Source organism: Lagenorhynchus albirostris, chromosome 5 (assembly GCF_949774975.1).
Source record: "Lagenorhynchus albirostris chromosome 5, mLagAlb1.1, whole genome shotgun sequence".
In the NCBI taxonomy this organism is placed as follows: Eukaryota; Metazoa; Chordata; class Mammalia; order Artiodactyla; family Delphinidae; genus Lagenorhynchus; species Lagenorhynchus albirostris.
Genome location: NC_083099.1, coordinates 90341288 through 90361774, shown reverse-complemented (window position 1 = coordinate 90361774; position 20487 = coordinate 90341288). Strand labels below are relative to the sequence as shown.

Sequence of the window (20487 nt, the reverse complement as noted above, 5' to 3'; positions counted from 1 at the left end):
CATAAAGAATCCTAAAGATGCTACCACAAAACTACTAGAGCTAATCAATGAATTTGGTAAAATAGCGGGATACAAAATTAATGCACAGAAATCTCTTGCATATCTATACACTAACAATGAAAAATCTGAAAGAGAAATTAAGGAAACACTCCCATTTACCACTGCAACAGAAAAGAATAAAATACTTAGGAATAAACCTGCCTAGGGAGGCAAAAAACCTGTATGCAGAAACCTATAAGGCACTGATGAAAGAAATCAAAGACGATACAAACAAATGGAGAGATATACCATGTTTCTGGATTGGAAAAATTGGAAAACACTGTGAAAATGACCATACTACCCAAAGCAGTCTACATATTCAATGCAATCTCTATCAAACTACAATGGCATTTTTCACAGAACTAGAAAAATTTTTTTTACAATTTGTATGGAAACACAAAAGACGTGAATAGCCAAAGCAATCTTGAGAAAGAAAAGTGAAACTGGAAGAATCAGGCTCCATGACTTCAGACTCTACTACAAAGCTACAGTAACCAAAACGGTATGGTACTGGCAGAAAAACAGACATATAGATCAATGGAACAGGATAGAAAGCCCAGAGATAAACTCACACACATATGGTCACCTTACCTTTGATAAAGGAGGCAAGAATATACAATGGAAAAAAGACATCCTCTTCAATAAGTGGTGCTGGGAAAATTGGACAGCTACATGTAAAAGAATGAAGTTTGAACACTCCCTAACACCAAATACAAAAATAAACTCAAAATGGGTTAAAGACCTAAATGTAAGGTCAGACACTATAAAACTCTTAGAGGAAATCAGAGAAGAACACTCTATGACATAAATCACAGCAAGATCCTTTTTGACCCATCTCCTAAAGAAATGGAAATAAAAACATAAATAAACAAATGGGACCTAATGAAACTTCAAAGCTTTTGCACAGCAAAGGAAACCATAAACAAGACAAAACGACCACCCTCAGAATGGGAGAAAATATTTGCAAATGAAGCAACTGACAAACAATTAATCTCCAAAATATACAAGCAGCTCATGCAGCTCAATATCAAAACAAACAAACAACTTAATCCAAAAATGGGCAGAAAAGCTAAATAGACATTTCTCCAAAAAGATATACAGATTGCCAAGAAACACATGAAAGGATGCTCAATATCACTAATTGTTAGAGAAATGCAAATCAAAACTACAATGAGGTATCACCTCACACCGGTCTGAATGGCCATCATCAAAAAATCTACAAACAATAAATGCTGGAGAGGGTGTGGAGAAAAGAGAACCTTCTTGCACTGTTGGTGGGAATGTAAATTGATACAACCACTATGGAGAACAGTGTGGAGGTTCCTTAAAAAACTAAAAATAGAATTACCATATGACCCAGCAATCCCACTACTGGGCATGTACCCTGAGAAAACCATAATTCAAAAAGAGACATGTACCCCAATGTTCATTGCAGCACTATTTACAATAGCCAGGGCATGGAAGCAACCTAAGTGTCCATCGACAGATGAATGGATAAAGAAGATGTGGTACATATATACAATGGAATATTACTCAGCCATAAAAAGAAACAAAATTGCATTATTTATAGTGAGGTGGATGGATCTAGAATTTGTCATACATAGTGAAGTAAGTCAGAAAGAGAAAAACAAATACCGTATGCTAACACATATATATGGAATCTAAAAAAAAAATGGTTCTGATGAACCTAGGAGCAGGACAGGAATAAATACACAGACACAGAGAATGGACTTGAGGACATAGGGGTTGGGAGGGGAAGCTGGGACGAAGTGATAGGGTAGCATTGACATATATACACTACCAAATGTAAAATAGATAGCTAGTGGGAAGCAGCTGCATAGCACAGGGAGATCAGCTCAGTGTTTTGTGACCACCTAGAAGGGTGGGATAGAGAGGGTGTGAGAGAGGTGTAAGAGGGAGGGGATATGGAGATATATGTATACATATAGCTGATTCACTTTGTTATACAGCAGAAACTAACACAACATTGTAAAGCAATTATACTCCAATAAAGATGCAAAAAAAAAGAAACCCAACCATTTATGGAGCACCTACTGCTTGCAGGGCACTGTGCTAGATGCTGAGGTATTAAGATGAACTAGACACAGTCCATGGCCTCAAGGAACTCTGATTACCACAGAGGACAAAAATGTAAGCAAATTATTCCCATAGAATTGGTATTACGGTAGAGGAAGAATTATTGATTTATAGATTAAGCTGAACTAGGAAATTGATTTTGATTAGTTGTTGAACTGTTTTAAATAACATAGTCACACCAGATGCCTTAATAAACCAAAAGAAAGAGAGTTTATTGTAGTCAAAATAACTGTCTTCTATCACAAATTTCCACATTTGTCTATCTCATTTTCAGATTTAAGATGTATACAGAGTAAGACAGTCTAAGCGTCACCTGAATACTAGCTGTATGTCCTTTGGAATGTTATTTATGTTCCCTAAGCCTTGGTTTCCTCAACTGGAAAAAACATGTTAAGTATCCCTGCCCTACTTAACTCTGAGTATTGTTGTAGGAATGGAAGGAGATAATATGAATGCTTTATATATATTATATGTGATCAAACCACTTCTTCTTTCCAGAAAGACTACATTTCTGAGACCCTTGTAGCTAAGGAGAGAATTCGACTAATTCTCACCAATAGAATATTAGTAAAGGTGATATCACTTCTAGCCCCAAGCATTTAAAGTGGGTGTATTTTCTTCACAAATCATCTTTTCCCCTGTGCAGCAACATGGGAGGCCTTGCATTCCAGATTGCCTAAGTACAAAATTGAAGAAGGTGGTCCAATCTGTATTGGACTTGGTATGAGTAAGAAATAAATGCCTACTTTATTGTCACTGAGATTTTACTGTGTGTGTATTACTGCAGCATGGCCTACCTCATACTGACTAACACATAACAGATGTAAATTATTATTTTGAAATGCACTAGCATACTTAGATGGTCTCATTACCTGGCAGCTCTGGGACTGTTTATCGCAAAGCCTCAGGATCAGCAGTCCTTAGAGCACTTGTTATTCTATAGTTAAAACATTCTCCTGAATACTGAATAAAACCCATATGACCTTCCATCTCTCACTTCTGGTCTCATTTTCCCCTCTCTTCAAATCAAATGCTAACTTCAGCATATGTTCTGAAACTCTTAATGAATGTGTCTGATTGCCTAAAAAGTCAATATTCCAAATAGGTGATAGATGTCAATTTGCCAATTTTATTCATGTCAGAAACCAATAGCTTTAAAAACTTCTTAGCTGGACAACAAAGATGTTGATCACAACAAGTAAAGGACTTGTCTGCATCTGCAAAGAGACTTGTTACCTAAGGGAAAGCTGTCAAAATGGTATATTTCAGACTAGAAAGACTCAACACAAGAGCATTTACTGTGGTGTACATCACAGATGAAAACATTTGGAATACTTACCAAAGTCACTTTTTTATAGAAGTTCTTGTTGCAGACATCATCAGAAGTTGAAAAATACACAAATACGAAATGTATACAATTACTACAAGATCATAGAATCGTAATGCTCTGGAAATACCTTACCTGTTCTAAATTTGGCCTCTAGTAACCTATTCATTACCAACTTTGATTCTAGGATGGATCAAGCCCTTCACCAGCTCAGCTTTGTCAGCATCTGGTCAAAAGAAAGGAAGGAAAAGAAGGGAAGGAGGGAGGGAGAGAGAAAAAGAGAAGGAGGAAAGTGGGGAGGGGGAGAGAGCAAGGAAAACACTATTAAAATTCATTCCACTATAGCCCAATAGACTATCCAAAAGATGGAAGGATGGTTTGTTTAGAATGATATAGCAAGGTAGATTGTAGTTTGGGAATAAATGCATGAATCCTAAATGTTTAAAAGCCTCTATTTCTTAGAAATGCAAATCAAAACCACAATGAACTGCCACTTCACACCCACTAGAATAGCTATAATCAAAAAGACAGACAATAACGAGTTTCGGTGAAGAAGTGGAGAAATTGGAACCTTCATACGCTACTAGAATATGAAATGGTACAGCTGCTATAGAAAACCATTTGGCAGCTCCTCAAGAGTTAAACAGTTACTATAGGACCCAGAAATTCCACTCTTAGGTACACACCCAAGAGAAATAAAAAGTATGTTCATACAAAATCGTTGTACACAAACGTTCCCAGTAGCATTATTCATTATGGCCAAAACACGAAAAAAACACAAATGTCCATCAGCTGATGACTGGATAAACAAAATGTGGTATATTAATACAATGGAACTTTTTTAGTCGTAAAATGGAATGAAGTATTGATGCATGCTACAACATGGATGAGGCTTGAAAACTTTATAGTAAGGGAAAGAATCCTGACACAAAGGCCATATATTGTACAATTTTATTTATATGAACTGTCCAGAATAGGCAAGTCCATAGAGACAGAAAGTAGATTTGTAGTTGCCAGGGGCTAGGAGAGAAAGGAATGGAGAGTAGCTACTTTAGGGTACAGGATTTCTTTTTGGAGTAATGAAACGTTCTGGAATTAAGTAGGCGTGATGGTCACACAACATTGTGAATATGCTTAAACTCACTAAACTGTGCATCTTAAAAGGATAAATTTTATAATACGGGAATTATAACTCAATTTTTAAAAAGAATCTTTTTCTTGATACTGGCCCTCTTCTGAAAAGAACTATTTATCTGAAGGACATGAAAAATCTCATTTTCGTTATTTGCCTATTTTCCCCTTCTACATATACATTTGTAGATCCTTTCAATGAAACCGGAACTTGGACCATGTCATTGGATAATTCAAGACAGCTGCCAATCAACAGAAGCCAGAACACTTGCCCAGTATCTTTCAGAAACCTTTCCTTTTCCTGTGAAATCTCTGCCCCATAGTGCCCTCTGCTGCCTAACAAGAATACTTACAACCCATACAATTGTACTTTTATAAAACAGCACTTCTATCTTCTAAGGAAAGAAGTGAAGAATAAGTGTTATCAGAAGGAAAAGTAAATAGACATGTATCACACCAGGTGTTAAAAAATGGCAATAACACAAAAGAATGCCACAGGCAAAAAGTTATAAACACATTTCAAATTGCAGATTTTTTCAGTTATCAGACAAAAGAAATATTTTACTCAATTGAACCTCTCTGCTGTCTTCCATTTTTTTTTTTTTTTTTTTTTTTTTTTTTTTTTTAGCGGTACCCAGGCCTCTCACTGTTGTGGCCTCTCCCATCGCGGAGCACAGGCTCCGGACGCGCAGGCTCAGCGGCCATGGCTCACAGGCCCAGCCGCTCCGCAGCATGTGGGATCTTCCTGGACCGGGGCACGAACCCGTGTCCCCTGCATCGGCAGGCGGACTCTCAACCACTGCACCACCAGGGAAGCCCTGTCTTCCATTTTAAATGAATCCTGAGATATGCTAGTATATCTGATGTAGTAACTCCATAAAATTAATGTCTTAATATAGAAGAAAATCCAGTCTTTCCTTACTTCACTAAGAAGTACAAAATTTCCTGAGCAGTAACCACAAATAGAGAACAAAGTAAAAACAAAACACATTTAGAGAGCTGTATGTCATTTGTACTAACAATATCCATTTCCTTTCTGTCAGCCTTTAAAATTTTCAAAGGCTTCAAAAGCTTGAAATGTTTGATTTGCTTGTTAAATAAAATCAATGTATACTATACATACATTTCTAGAAGCTCTACACCTACTCCATATCAATGATAATGGTCTAGGTACTCAGTTGCTATGAAACCTTTCAAAATGCAAAGCCTTTTGGGAAAATAAATGGAAAAATCAAAAGTAAAGCAGATATGCTCATCCTATGCTGAGTTATTCCTGCTAGGAGTGCCATGTTTGGAGACAAAAGCCTGATTATTTCAAGTTGAGAAGCCAATGGGTCAGAATCATAGACTTTTTGAACCAGAAGAGACTTTAAAGAGCATCTAACCCAAAATGAAAATATTTCAAAGGAAGGGAGAAATGCAGCGTGCCTGATGAATCTGAGCAGAGATGAATAGTAACCAACAATGTGAAAAACGAACAATTCCACAATATCTGTCCAGAAAAAAAAAGACAGGAGTCCGATTTTCTATGCATTGGAAGCATTCAGATGGACAATATAGGTAACAATAGTCTCAATCTCATACAACCTTTTCCCAGTGTTAAGGACAGTCCTTTGAGTCTATTTTTATCCATGAACAAAGGAAACCAAAATTCTCTGTACAGTATCCCAACTTAAGCTCTAACAGAAATAGCCTTCAACATTACAGAATTATTTCTCATCTACTCCAGAGACACTCAAGGATATGCAGATAGAGGAGTAGTGGATTTATCCCACAGGTGTACATTGGACATCTCATGTTCTCCTTTTTTTTTTTTTACAGAAAATAATAGTTGTCATCATATTCCAAAAAAAAAAAAACCTTCATTTGCATTAAAAGTTAAATCTATGAATAAATGTCCTGACATTTAGGAGATGCCATCATGAAGACAGCATCATCTGTAAACATATTTTCAACATGTAAGCTGATGTGTTCCCCAAAGAGGCTTTATGAAATTCCTATCAATAAACATCATTTTCTAGGACGTTGTGAATAAAACCATGAATTTTAACTTAGGTTTTATGATATTACCTGGGAGAGGTTTAGCTAGAGGGGGTTCTCAAATGGTGGTGTGGATTAGAATAGCCTGGGGAGCTCATAAAGGAACAAAGGACTAGCTCACTGAAGAAGGTTAGGGTCTGGGCCCATTTTTTAGCATGTTTGCCGGGTGATTCTGATACACATGAGGGTCTGAGAACAGTCCTTCTCAGAGGGCCCTCAACCTTGTCTGTACATTGGGGTCACCTGGCAAGTTATGAAAACAAATCCTTATGCTTGCATCCTCCCTCAGAGATTGGTTTCCTTTGGTCTGGGTGAGGCCTGAGCTTCAGGAATTAAAAAGCTCCCCAGGTGCTTTCTGATGTGCAACCAAGTTTGAGAACTACTCTCTAGAGAAGGGTAGACAGGTTTGGTGAATACATTTAGAAGATGGAGAGAACAAAGTCTGACTGCAACTGAAAACAGGTAAGGAGGTAGAGAAAAACAAGAGGCAATCCTTTCCAGTGTGACAATTCTATCCCAGTTCTATCTGATCTGTAAATAACCAGATACAAAGAAACAAAATCCAGTTTTGTCAAACCACAATCTGGTTAATGTGGAAAAGGGTTTTGAAAATGATCTTCAATTAGTCTTTTATGTAGGGTTATAATACGGTTTCTGAGCTGTTCAAACTTCCTTAATTTATTGAACTGAGTTTCTGAGCACTTGCTATGTGCGAGGCCTGGTGCTAGATGCTATAGTAAGAAGATAGATAAACAAGACAAAAATCCTTGCTGTCAAGGGGTTTATAATCCATGAGAGTAAATAAAACACAGGCAAAAATAGCAAGTCAATAAAACAACTGCCTATAAGAGACAAATCATGAGTATCATGAAAGTTTGAAAGAGAAAGAGATCCCTCCTGGACTGCATGACCAGAGAAGACTTCAAGAAAGAAACAGCATTTCATCTGAGCCTTGGAGGATGAGAAGGGTTTTGATGGGCAAGTATGGGAGAACAAGCATTTCTGAGACAGGGAACAGCATGACTTAAAGGCCCAGAGGCAGGCAGTGCAGCGATGGTCAAAGACGGTGGATAGTACCAACAAGTTAGGAAGTGAGATAAACAGAAATGTGGGTGATTTGTGGTCTCAGGAGACATCTGATGCCACTGTAAGGTATTAATTAAATAATGGGGATATGTTAAAGGGCTGTTAGCAGAGAAATGGCATAATAAGATTCAGGCTTCAGAACAATTAATGTTGTGGAAGCATGCAAGATAGACGAGAGTGAGATGACAGAGAAAGCGAACCCACTGTGGGACACTGGAGTGCAAAAGTGCTGAAAGTCTAAACTAAGAACGGGAAAGGGAAAAAGAGAGACTGAGAAACATGACCAAGAGGTTTCTAACCCAAGAAGCAGAGAGAAGAGCAGTACTGTGAATATGAATAGAAAAGTCAACAGGAAGACATCACTTGGGGGACGCGATGATACACTGAGTTTTAGCCATGCAGAGTTTAGGGTAGCAGTAGAATATGCAGTAGAGAGTTAGAAATATGAGGTTGGGATTCAAGAAGGAGGTAAAGGCAAGGACGTCCCCTTAGGTTTGGGTCCCTTCCCCCTTTCCATCCTCTTCTCCATCTGTCCAGCTCCTTCAATTCCTTCTTAAATGACTGGGAGGAAACGTACAAGTGCTTAATATATTAATATTAAGAGCCCTTAGATATCAATAAGAAAAATCCCGTACCTCAATTTTAAAAATGGGCTAACAATGGAAATAAAAATTCAAAAAAGAAACAATACAAATAGGCAATAACCCACAAAAATGTTAACTTTATTAATACTTAAATGTAAAATAAAATCTGGCTAACTGGCAGGAGGAAAATTGTAACTGCTAATATTGGTGAGCATATTGAGAAAGTCACTCAACTAGAAAAAGACAAAGGATATGTCCTATGTCCCTGAGTGGGTAGGATTCATTTAACAAATAATTAGTTACTACTACAGTAAGGGCTACTATGATACAGTGCCAGGCACTGTATTAAAACCTAGAAATACAGCAGTGCATAACAAATTAGGCCCCTGCTCCTAGGGAGCTTACATCTGATGGAGACTGGGGAGTAAGACACCCAATAAAAAACAGCTGTATGAATGACACAAACAAAAATATTCAGGGTAAGGAGATAGAGGATGATGAGAAGGAGGTGGGAGCAGTCATGGAAGGGTTTTCTGATAACATAACATCCAAGAAGGCACCTTGACAAAGTGAGGGAGTCAGCCACGAAGATACCTAGGAAGAGTCCCAGATAGAAGGAGGAGTTAGTGAAAGTGTCCTGCAACAGGAGAGCTCGAATGATCCCAAAAGAGCCAAGAGACCTGTGGGCTGAGTGAGGGGAGTGAGTGAATGGGGAAAGGGTAGGTAGGTGGGGGTTCTGCACCTGATTCCACTGAGGTGCGTGGGTCCATGCTAGGCAGTTCTGTGGCACCAGCTGGAAGTCTCAACTCTTACACCAACTACCTGGAGATAGCCTCAGATTCCACACGTTAAGAGTTCAGTCCTACAAGACTGCTTCCCCCAATTCAGATGCCAATTGTGAGTCCAGGTTTTCACTTAGGCTACTGACCGACCAGATTGGAGGTTCCAATAACACCCTCCTTGGGTTCAGTTAATTTGCTAGAGGCTCACAGAACTCAGAAAGACACTTTACTTATTAGATCAATGATGTATTGTAAAAGAATGTAATTCGGGAATAGCCAAATGGGAAAGATGTATAGGACAAGGTATGCGTAAAGGGTACAGAGTTTCCACGCCTTCTCCAAGGATGCCAGTTTCCCCAAATCTCCACGTGCTCAGCAACCAAGAAGATATCTGAACACTGTCCTTTTAAGATTTTATTTTTTAGGCTCCATCACATAGGCATGGTCGATTGAATTATTGGCCATTGGTGATTGAACTCAATCTCTAGCCCTGCTCCTCTGCCCTGACAGGGGTGGGATTGAAAGTTCCAACTCTCTAATCATAGGGTTAGTTCTTGTGGTGACAAGACCCTATCCATAGGTACAGTCCAAAAGTCACCTTGTTAACATAAAAGGCACCTTTATGGCTCTCATCACTCAAGAAATTCCAAATTAAGAGCTCTGTGCCAGATATTGGGACAAACACCAAATATAAATTTCATATTATCAAGCATAATATGGAGATGGGATTATAGAGAGATTTAGAGAGGTAACAGAAGGAGGCTATGATGAGGATTGAGGGTTTATTTTGAGTAAGATGGAAGCCACGCATGAACCTAGCACCGAGGAGGGAACATGGGCTAGTTTACTCTATGAAAGGATCACTGCTGGCTGCAATATGTAGAACTACAGTGATGGGATGAGGGTGGAGACAGGGAGATCAGTAAGGAGGTTATCACAACAGTCTGGTGAGAAATGGTGGCTCAGGCTAAGCGGTGGCAGTGAACATGTGATTGTGGGTAGTTGTGAGTTTTACAGATATTTAAAGGTAGAGACAACAAGAAAGAGAGAAGTTCAGGATGACTCTAAGATTTGAGTCAGGAGAATCCAGTTGACATTTATTAAGAAGACTGAGAAATGAAGGGGCAGGAAGAGATGAAGAGTTCAGTTCTATACATGTTGAGTTTGAGTTGATCAGCTAAGAAATGAGCAGAGAAAAGTTTCAAGAGTTGAGCTCAGCAGACTTATAGCAGTTAGAAGTAAGGAAGATGAGGACGCTTCCAGTTCCTGAGAAGGAACCACCACGGAGACTGTATGAGATGCGTTGCTTCATTTGCTTATCTGTATTTTCTAATTAATAACTATGCCTTGTTTTTGTAATAAAAATAATTTTAAAAACTTTGTTTCAAAGCGTTGGAAAAGCAAAAAAAAGAACGAGGACAAAAACAGCAAAATAAGGCAGCAAGATGCCATGAAAGCATATATTAATATATTAATATAGAAGATGTTTACACAATATTCAGGGCACATTTCCTTACTGTATTTTCCTCTGAGCTCAAGTGTCCTCTTCTCTGAGGGGACTTTCTGACCACCCTATCAACGATAACCCCCTAACTCCTATTATTTTTTATTCTTTTACTCTGCTTTAATTTTTTCATTCTGACTTCATGCATATTTGTCCATTTATGTATATATTGTCTATCTCCCACACTAGACAATCAAGACAGGGATTATATCTTGTTCATAGGTATATCTCTAGCACCAGGAATAGTCCCCCACACAGACTGCCCTCCAAAAATATTTGTTAAACAATAAAAAAACAAACAATGCAACCAAAAAATGGGCAAAGGAATTGAATAGATATTTCTGCAAAGAAGATATACAAATGTCCAATAAATACATGAAGATACTCAACATCACTAATCATCAAGGAAATGCAATTCAAAACCACAATGAGCGTGTCTCCCCACAACTAGAGCACCTGCTGGCTGCTGGTGGGGGACCCTGGTGCCCAAGGAGACGGGAGGAACCCCCAAGTGAACTGGTAGGATGTGGGGGTACTGAGGGAGGAGGAGAAGTGGAGGCCAGACAGATCAGTGACCCTGAGGCTGGGGAGATCAGGAGAGGCAGGTGGGAGAGGCCCTCGAGGAGGAGCAGGAGAGGAGGCAATTGCCCCAGCCACTCAGGCCTGGGGAGCCTGCTGGGCTCCCAGGCTGGTCCCCTACCCTCCAGGGCGCACCCCCTCCCCCTGGCCACATTGGTCCTGGGGACATAAGAGGGAGGTCAGGAGATCAGGAGAGGCAGGTGGGAGGGGCCCTCCAGGAGGAGCGGGAGAGGAGAGGGCATTTGTCTCACCCACTTGAAACCAGGAAGCCTGCTGGGCTCCCAGGTGAGGTCCCTGCCCTCTGACATGGGGGCGGGAGGCACGCCTGGGCCCCTTCTGTTCTGTTGAGCCTAAGCCCCAATGCCCCCACAGCCCCCAGGGCATTTTCCAGCCCTGTGGGTCCTAAGGATACACCCCACCCACTGCCCAAACCTCACCCTTGCTTAGGCCCCACCTTCTACAGCTAAGGCCCTCACCGCCCCCCTTTTTTTTTCTTTTCTTTTTCTCTTCCCTCCTCCTCTTTTTTTTACTATTGTGGTACGTTGTACCTTCCAGTTGTTGATTCATCTATATTTTAATTTTTTATTCTTTCTAATATATCTGTTAGTTTTCTAGTCTAATTTTGTTTTTTACTTTGTTATTATACTCTCTCTCTCTTTTTTTTTTTTTTGCCACCCCATGTGGCTTGTGAGCTCTTGGTTTGTGAGCATGGGTTTGGGCTGAAGCTCCTACAGTGGGAGCTCCAAGTCTGAACCACTGAACTAACAGAGAATCTGAGACCCCAGGGAATATTTATCAGAATGAGGTCTCACAGAGGTCCTCATTTCAGCACCAGGACCCAGCTCTACCCAACAGCCTACAAACTCCAGTGTTGGAAGCCTAAGGCCAAACAGAAAGTAAGACAGGAATACAATCCCACTCATAAAAAAAAAAAAAAAAAAAAGAGAGAGAGATGGCAAAAAATACGTCACAGATGAAGGAGCAAGGTAAAAACCTACAATACCAAATAAATGAACAGGAAATAGGCAATCTACCTGAAAAAGAATTCAGAGTAATGATAATAAAGATGATCCAGAATCTCAGAAATAGAATGGAGGCACAGAATGAGAAAATACAAGAAATTCTTAACAAAGATCTAGAAGAACTAAAGAACAAACAAACAGAGATGAACAACACAATAACTGAAAAGAAAAATACATTAGAAGGAATCAATAACAGAATAATGGAGGCAGGAGAAAGAATAAGTGAGCTGGAGACAAAATGTTGGAAATAACTGCGAAGGAGCAGAATAAAGAAAAAAGAATGAAAAGAATTGAAGACAATCTCAGAGACCTCTGGGACAACACTAAATGCACCAATATTCGAATTATAGGGGTCCCAGAAGAAGAAAAGAAAAAGAAATGGTCTAAGAAGATATTTGAAGAGATTACAGTCCAAAACTTCCCTAACATGGGAACGGAAAGAGTCATCTAAGTCGAGGAAGCACAGAGAGTCCCGTACAGGATAAACCTTAGGAGGAAGACACCAAGGTACATATTAATCAAATTAACAAAAATTAAATTCAAAGAAAAAGTATTAAAAGCAGCAAGGGAAAAACAAAAAATAACATACAAAGGAATCCCCATAAGGTTATCAGTTGATTTTTCAGCAGAAACTCTGCAGGCCAGAAGGGAGTAGCAAGGTATACTTAAAGTGTTAAAGAGAAAAACCTACAAACAAGATTATTCTACCCAGCAAGGATTTCATTCAGATTTGATGGAGAAATCAAAAGCTTTTCAGACAAGCAAAAGCTAAGAGAATTCAGCACCATCAAACCAGCTTTACAACAAATGCTAAAGAAACTTCTCTAGGTGGGAAACACAAGAGTAGGAAAAAACTCACAAAAACAAGCCCAAAACAATCAAGAAAATGGTAATAGGAACATACACATCGATAATAACCTTGAATGTAAATGGATTAAGTGTGCCAACCAAGAGACACAGACTGGCTGAATGGATAGAAAAACAAGACCCATATATATGCTGTCTACAAGAGACCCACTTCAGATGTAGGGACACATACAGACTCAAAGTGAAGGGATGGAAAAAGATATTCCATGCAAATGGAAATCAAAAGAAAGCTGGAGTAGCAATACTCATGTCAGATAAAATAGACTTTAAAATAAAGACTGTTACAAGAGCTAAGGAAGGACACTACATAATGATCAAGGGATCAATCCAAGAAGAAGATATAAAAATTATAAATATTTATGCACCCAACATAGGAGCACCTCAATACATAAGACAAATGCTAACAACCATGAAAGGCAAAATCGACAGTAACACAATAATAATAGGAGACTTTAACACCCCACTTTCACCAATGGACAGATAATCCAAAATGAAAATAAATAAGGAAACACAAGCTTTAAATGACACAATAGACCAGATAGATTTAACTGGTATTTATAGAACATTCCACCCAAAAGTGGCAGGATACACTTTCTTCTCAAGTGCACACAGAACATTCTCCAGGATAGATCACATCATGGGTCACAAATCAAGCCTCAGAATATTTAATAAAATTGAAATCATATGAAGCATCTTTTCTGACAACAATGCTATAAGACTGGAAATCAATTACAGGAAAAAAACTGTAAAAAACACAAATACATGGAGGCTAAACAGTGCACTACTAAATAACCAAGAGATCACTGAAGAAATCAAAGAAGAAAAAAAAAATACAAAGGAACAAATGACAGTGAAAAGATGATCCAAAACCTATGGGGCGCAGCTAAAGCAGTTCTAAGAGGGAAGTTTATAGCAATTCAATCTCACCTCAAGAAACAAGAAAAATCTCAAATAAACAATCTAACAGTACACTTAAAACAATGAGAGAAAGAAGAACAAAGAAAACCCAAAATCAGTAGAAGGAAAGAAATCATAAAGATCAGAGCAGAGATAAATGAAATAGAAACCAAGAAAACAATAGCAAAGATCAATAAAACTAAAAGCTGGTTGTTTGAGAAGATAAACAAAATTGATAAACCATGAGCCAAACTGATCAAGAAAAAGAGGGAGAGGACTCAAATCAATAAAAGTAGAAATGAAAAAGGAGGAGTTACAACAGACACCACAGAAATACAAAGGATTATAAGAGACTACCACAAACAACTATATGCCAATAAAATGGACAACCATGAAGAAATGGACAAATTCTTCAAAAGGTACAATTTTCCAAGACTGAACCAGGAAGAATTAGAAAATATAAACAGAAATACCACAAGTAATGAAATTGAAACCATAATTAAAACTCTTTCAACAAACAAAAGTCCAGGACCAGATAGATAGAATTCACTTCACAGGCGAATTCTATCAAACATTTAGAGAAGAGCTAACACCCATCCTTCTCAAACTCTTCCAAAAAGTTGTAGAAGGAGAAACACTCCCAAATTCATTCTATGAAGCCACCATCACCCTGATACCAAAACCAGAAAAAGATATCACAAAATAAGAAAATTATAGACCAATATCACTGATGAACATAGATGCAAAAATCCTGAACAGAGTACTAGCAAACAGAATCCAACAACACATTAAAAGCATCATACACCATGATCAAGTGGGATTTATCCCAGGGATACAAGGATTCTTCAATATACGCAAATCAATCAATGTGATACACCACATTAACAAATTAAGGAATAAAAACCATATGCTCATCTCAACAGATGGAGAAAAAGCTTTTGACAAAATTCAACACCCATTTATGATAAAAACTCTCCAGAAAGTGGGCATAGAGGGAACCTACCTCAACATAATAAAGGCCATATACGTCAAACCCACAGCAAGCATCATACTCAATGGTGAAAAACTGAAAGCATTTCCACTAAGATCAGGAACAAGACAAGGATGCCCACTCTTGCCACTCTTACTCAACATAGTTTTAGAAGTCCTAGCCACGGCATTCAGAGAAGAAAAAGAAATAAAAAGAATACAAATCGGAAAAGAAGTAAAACTGTCACTTTTTGCAGATGACATAATACTATACATAGAAAATCCTGAAGATGCCACCAGAAAACTACTAGAACTAATCAGTGAATTTGGTAAGGTTGCAGGATACAAATTAATGCACAGAAATCTCTGGCATTCCTATACATCAACAATGAAAAATCAGGAAGAGAAATTAAGGAAATAATCCCATTTACCATCACAGTAAAAAGAATAAAATACCTAGGAATAAACCTGCCTAAGGAAGCAAAAGACTAGTACTCAGAAAACTATAAAACACTGATAAAAGAAATCAAAGATGACATAAACAGATGGAGAAATATGCCATGTTCTTGGATTGGAAGAATCAACATTGTGAAAATGACTATACTACCCAAAGCAATCTACAGATTCAATGCAATTCTTATCAAACTACCAATGGCATTCTTCACAGAATTAGAACAAAAAATTTTACAATTTGTATGGAAACACAAAAGGCCCCGAATAGCCAAAGCAATCTTGAGGAAGAAAAACGTAGTTGGAAGAATCAGGCTCCCTGACTTCAAACTATACCACAAAGCTACAATAATCAAGACAGTATGGCACTGGCACAAAAACAGAAATATAGATCAATGGTACAGGATAGAAAGTCCAGAGATAAACCCAAACACATATGATCACCTAATTTACAACAAAGGAGGCAAGAACATACAATGGAGAAAAGACAGTCTCTTCAATGAGTGGTGCTGGGAAAACTGGACAGCTACATGTAAAAGAATGAAATTAGAACACTACATAACACCACACACAAAAATAAACTCCAAATGAATTAAAGACCTAGATGTAAGACCAGGCACTATAAAACTCTTAAAGGAAAATATAGGGAAAACACTCTTTGATATAAACTACAGCAAGATCATTTTTGACCCACCTCCTAGAGTAACGGAAATAAAAGCAAAAATAAACAAATGGGAGTTAATTAAACTTAAAAGCTTTTGCACATCAAAGGAAACCATAAACAAGACAAAAAGACAACCCTCAGAACAGGAGAAAATATTTGCAAATGAAACAACAGGCAAAGGATTAATCTCAAAAATATACAAACAGCTCATGGAGCTCAATATCAAAAAACCCCCAAATAATCCAATTAAAAAATGGGTGGAAGACCTAAATAGACATTTCACTAAGGAAGACATACAAATAGCCAAGAGGCACATGAAAAGATGCTCAACATCACTAATTATTAGAGAAATGCAAATCAAAAATCAAAACAATGAGATATCACCTCATACCAGTCAGAACGGCCATTATCAAAAAATCTAGAAACAATAAATGCTGGAAAGGGTATGATGAAAAGGGAACCCTCCTGCACTGTTGGTGGGAATGTAAATTGATACAGCCACTATGGAGAACAGTGTGGAGGTTCTTTAAGAAACTAAAAATAACTACCATATGACCAAGCAATACCACTACTGGACATATACCTGAGAAAACCATAATTCAAAAAGAGACATGTACCACAATGTTCATTGCAGCACTATTTACAATAGCCAGGACATGGAAGCAACCTAAATGTCCATCAACAGATGAATGGCTAAAGAAGATGTGGTACATATATACAATGGAATATTACTCAGCCATAAAAAGGAAACGAAATTGAGTTATTTGTAGTGAGGTGGATGGACCTAGAGTCTGTCATACAGAGTGAAGTAAGTCAGAAAGAGAAAAACAAATACTGTATGGTAACACATATATATGGAATCTTAAAAAAAAAGTACTGATGAACCTAGTTGCAGGGCAGGAATAAAGATGTAGACATAGAGAATGGCCTTGAGGACACAGGTAGGAGGGGGAATCTGGGGTGAACTGAGAGTAGCATTGACATATATACACTACTGAATGTAAAATAGTTAGTTAGTGGGAAGCAGCAGCATAGCACAGGGAGATCAGCTTGGTGCTTTACGATGACCTAAAGGGGTGGGATAGGGATGATGGGAGGGAGGCTCAAGAGGGAGGGGATATGGGGACATATGTATGCATATGTCTGATTCACCTTGGTGTACAACAGAAACTAACACAGTATTGTGAAGCAATTATATTCCTATAAAGATCTATTTAAAAAAAAAACACAATGAGACACCACCACCTTATACCCATTAAGATGGCTCTTATCAAAAAAAAAACAAAAAACAAAAAAAACCACGGAAAACAACAAGTGTTGGTGAGGATGTAGAAAAATTTGAACCCTTGTGCATTGCTGGTGAGAATGGAAAATGGTGCAGCCACCATGGAAAATATGGTGGTTCCTTAAAAAATTAAACATAGAATTTCCATTTAATCCAGCAATTCCACTTCTATGTATATACACAAAAGAAGTGAAAGCACAGACTCAACAGATATTTGAACACTAATGTTCACAGCAGCATTATTCACACTAGTGAAAAGTGGAAGTAACTCAAGTGTTTATAAAGAGATGAATGGATAAACAAAAAGTAGAATATACATATGATGGAATGTTATGCGGCCTTAGAAAGGAATGAAATTCTGACACTTAACACAACATGTCTTGAAGACATCATGCTAAGTGAAATAGACCAGACACAAAAGGACAATATATATTGTATGAATGCACTTATATGAGGTACCCAGAGTAGTCAAATTCATAGAGACAGAAAGTAGACTAAAATTTTCCAGGGGTTAGGGGTAGGTGGTAATAAGAAATTATTGTTTTATGGGTATAAAGTTTCAGTTTGGGATGATGAGAAAGTTCTGGAGATGAATAATGGTGATGGTTGCACAACAATGTGAAAGTACTTAATGCCACTAATATGTACAGTTAAAATAGGTAAAATTTTATGTTGTGTATATTTTACCACAATTAAAAATATAAAATTTTTAAAATTGTTGAAAGATTTGAATGAATGTTTTTTCCTTTTTGTTGCAATTGCCAGGAATTTTAATATTAAATGAAATAATTATGACTATGATTCCTTCTTTTCATAATTGTGATTTTCTATTTTGATGATCATTCTAGACAGATAACTCATTATAGATCTTTTTGGTAAGCAGGCATGACTATAGATTTTTAGAATATGAATAAAAAACAAAGGGAAAAGAAGCCATTTTGTTTTCAACCCAGTGGAAAACTCCTGCTTTGGAATTCTACAGATCTTTGTTCACACCTTCATTATGTCACTTCATACATCTCATGGTAATTTGTTCCTTTTTCTGTTTTTCTCAATAGTCTATATGCTGAAGGCAGGCTACGTCTTAGTCAATCCTATGTCATCCAAGTTTAGCAAATTTACTGGCATCATCAATAATTAATTAAGGAATGTGTCTTATCCTGAGATACAAGGATTCTAATTCAGAATGTTGGCTGAGAGAATAATTTGGTGGCACAGCAATTGAGGGAGATTGCTGATTAATTTCAACATTTTCCAAAAACTAAGAGGTGAGTTTAACTGCAAGGAAAAGGGGAGCAGACCTGGGGTCAGGGATTTGAAGAGCATACATGCCATGTCTTTAAAGTAATCCTTACTTTCTGTGCCATCTGCTTCCACTTGCTCTTCTCTGGGCTTCTGTTTAAATTTCATGTTTCTGAAGTGCAGGATGGCTCCAGTGAGTTTGTAGGATCCGTACTTCTCATCAGGAAGAAAGCCCAAAATGTCCATGGCTTGCTGTAAAAAGAGAAGCAGATGGCCAAGTCTTCAGTTGCCTAATGGCTGCAGTAAGCACCTCACCCCCGCTGTGTGTCACACCTCCCTCCACTCAGTGGGCTGTGGGCTGCCAGGAGACAGATCACCACAGCCCCGAAGTGAAGTGTGACAGCTCTGCTCAAAGCAATGCAAATTGGCCCTGTTGGTGCTTGGTCACCCACAGTCTGCTTATCTCTTTAAAAGAGAATTAGGAAGGCTTATGACTTGACTTGTTTAATTTCCAGTAGTTTTAGAACTTTCCTCGGCTGCCCTGACCCCCTCCTCTCCTTTCCAATAATCTATCATTAACTGGCTATATGAGCTAAATTATTTTTCCTTTCATGGTTATGGAAGAAAGTAGCACCATATCTGATAGGTTGCTTATTTCTGGGATCCCATATGTTCTCCCAGCTTTATTCCAGATACGTTTTAAAGACTGGCAAAAGGAAGTATTTAAGAAAAGAAAAACCATGTCACCAAAGAACAGCATCCTAGGAAGCCACTGCACATGGTAAGAAGTGTGTTCTCACACACTCCAGGAGGATAGAAATCGGTACAATCTTTCTAGTGTTTAATTTAGAATATGTATCAAGAGACTATAAAAAATTCATAATCCTACCTAGTAATTTCACTTTTAGGAATCTAGCATACGGTGACTCTGATATATAGAAAAAGCACTCACCTACAAAGACATTCACCACAGTAGGAAAAAAAAAAACACAACCTTGAGTCTAACAGTAGGAGAATGATTAAATAAACTATAGGATTAATGTCTGATAAAATATTAAGTATCCATTTAAGTGTTTATGAAGTTTGTAATAATATTAACAATGCTTAAGAATAATCAAAGAAGCAAAGTATATATCACATAGCATATGCAGTATGATTATAATCTTTGATTTAAAAAAAAAACACCAAAACAACTATGTAACAACAATCCCAAATAGAAAAAAATAAAGACTAAAAACAAAAAAATAAAGACTAAAAACAATGGTTGTCACTGAGTTGAAGCATCTTCCTACTTTTCCATATGTACCGAAGTCACTATATTGACAAAATAAATAAGTATAAAACTTTGGACAGAAACCGTCCTGGAGGGGCTCCTTCCACTCTCCACCCTCAGGGGAAGGAAGGTCACTTCTCCAGGACCCTTTGGAAGAGAGGAGATCTATGATGAAATGATTTCTTTCATTTCTCATTGTCATTACCATACTTTGATAACTAACAAGCCTTACATCTGTGGCCAGCAATTCTTCAGCATCATCTGAGCTCTCCAGAGCAACTGCTCCATGAGAGCAAAAGTGAAAGTCAGAGGGATTTTCAGACACAAGGAGCATATCTGCAGTGGGAAAACCATCAGTTAAACAGCTTAAAGAAATCCACAAGGCTTTAGAAAATAAGTGACCAATATTCACAGTTTACTCTTACGGCTTACAGCATACTTGTAAACAAGCCAAAATAAAATCCATAGTCTACACCCAAACCTCTGCAATCAATTTCTGCCCTCTATTAACTTGTCAGTCATGTGTTAATGCCTCCCAAGAGAAGACTAGGCAGGCCAAATCTGAAAGCAGATTCAATTGCAGCAGCTTGAATTGGTGCGCAAAAAAAACAGATACTGCATGTTGGCAAAACTTTGAAAACAGGAATTT

The 20487-nt window shown here is 37.9% G+C and overlaps 1 protein-coding gene across 1 annotated transcript in view; it reads right to left on the bottom strand.

The window, feature by feature from the left end:
- Positions 1 to 20487, bottom strand: part of MYH15 (myosin heavy chain 15) — a 185666-nt gene that overhangs the window by 140494 nt on the left and 24685 nt on the right. The window contains 3 exon segments of the mRNA XM_060149051.1: positions 3583 to 3689; positions 18679 to 18817; positions 20071 to 20174. Coding sequence (XP_060005034.1) covers positions 3583 to 3689; positions 18679 to 18817; positions 20071 to 20174 — 350 coding nt within the window.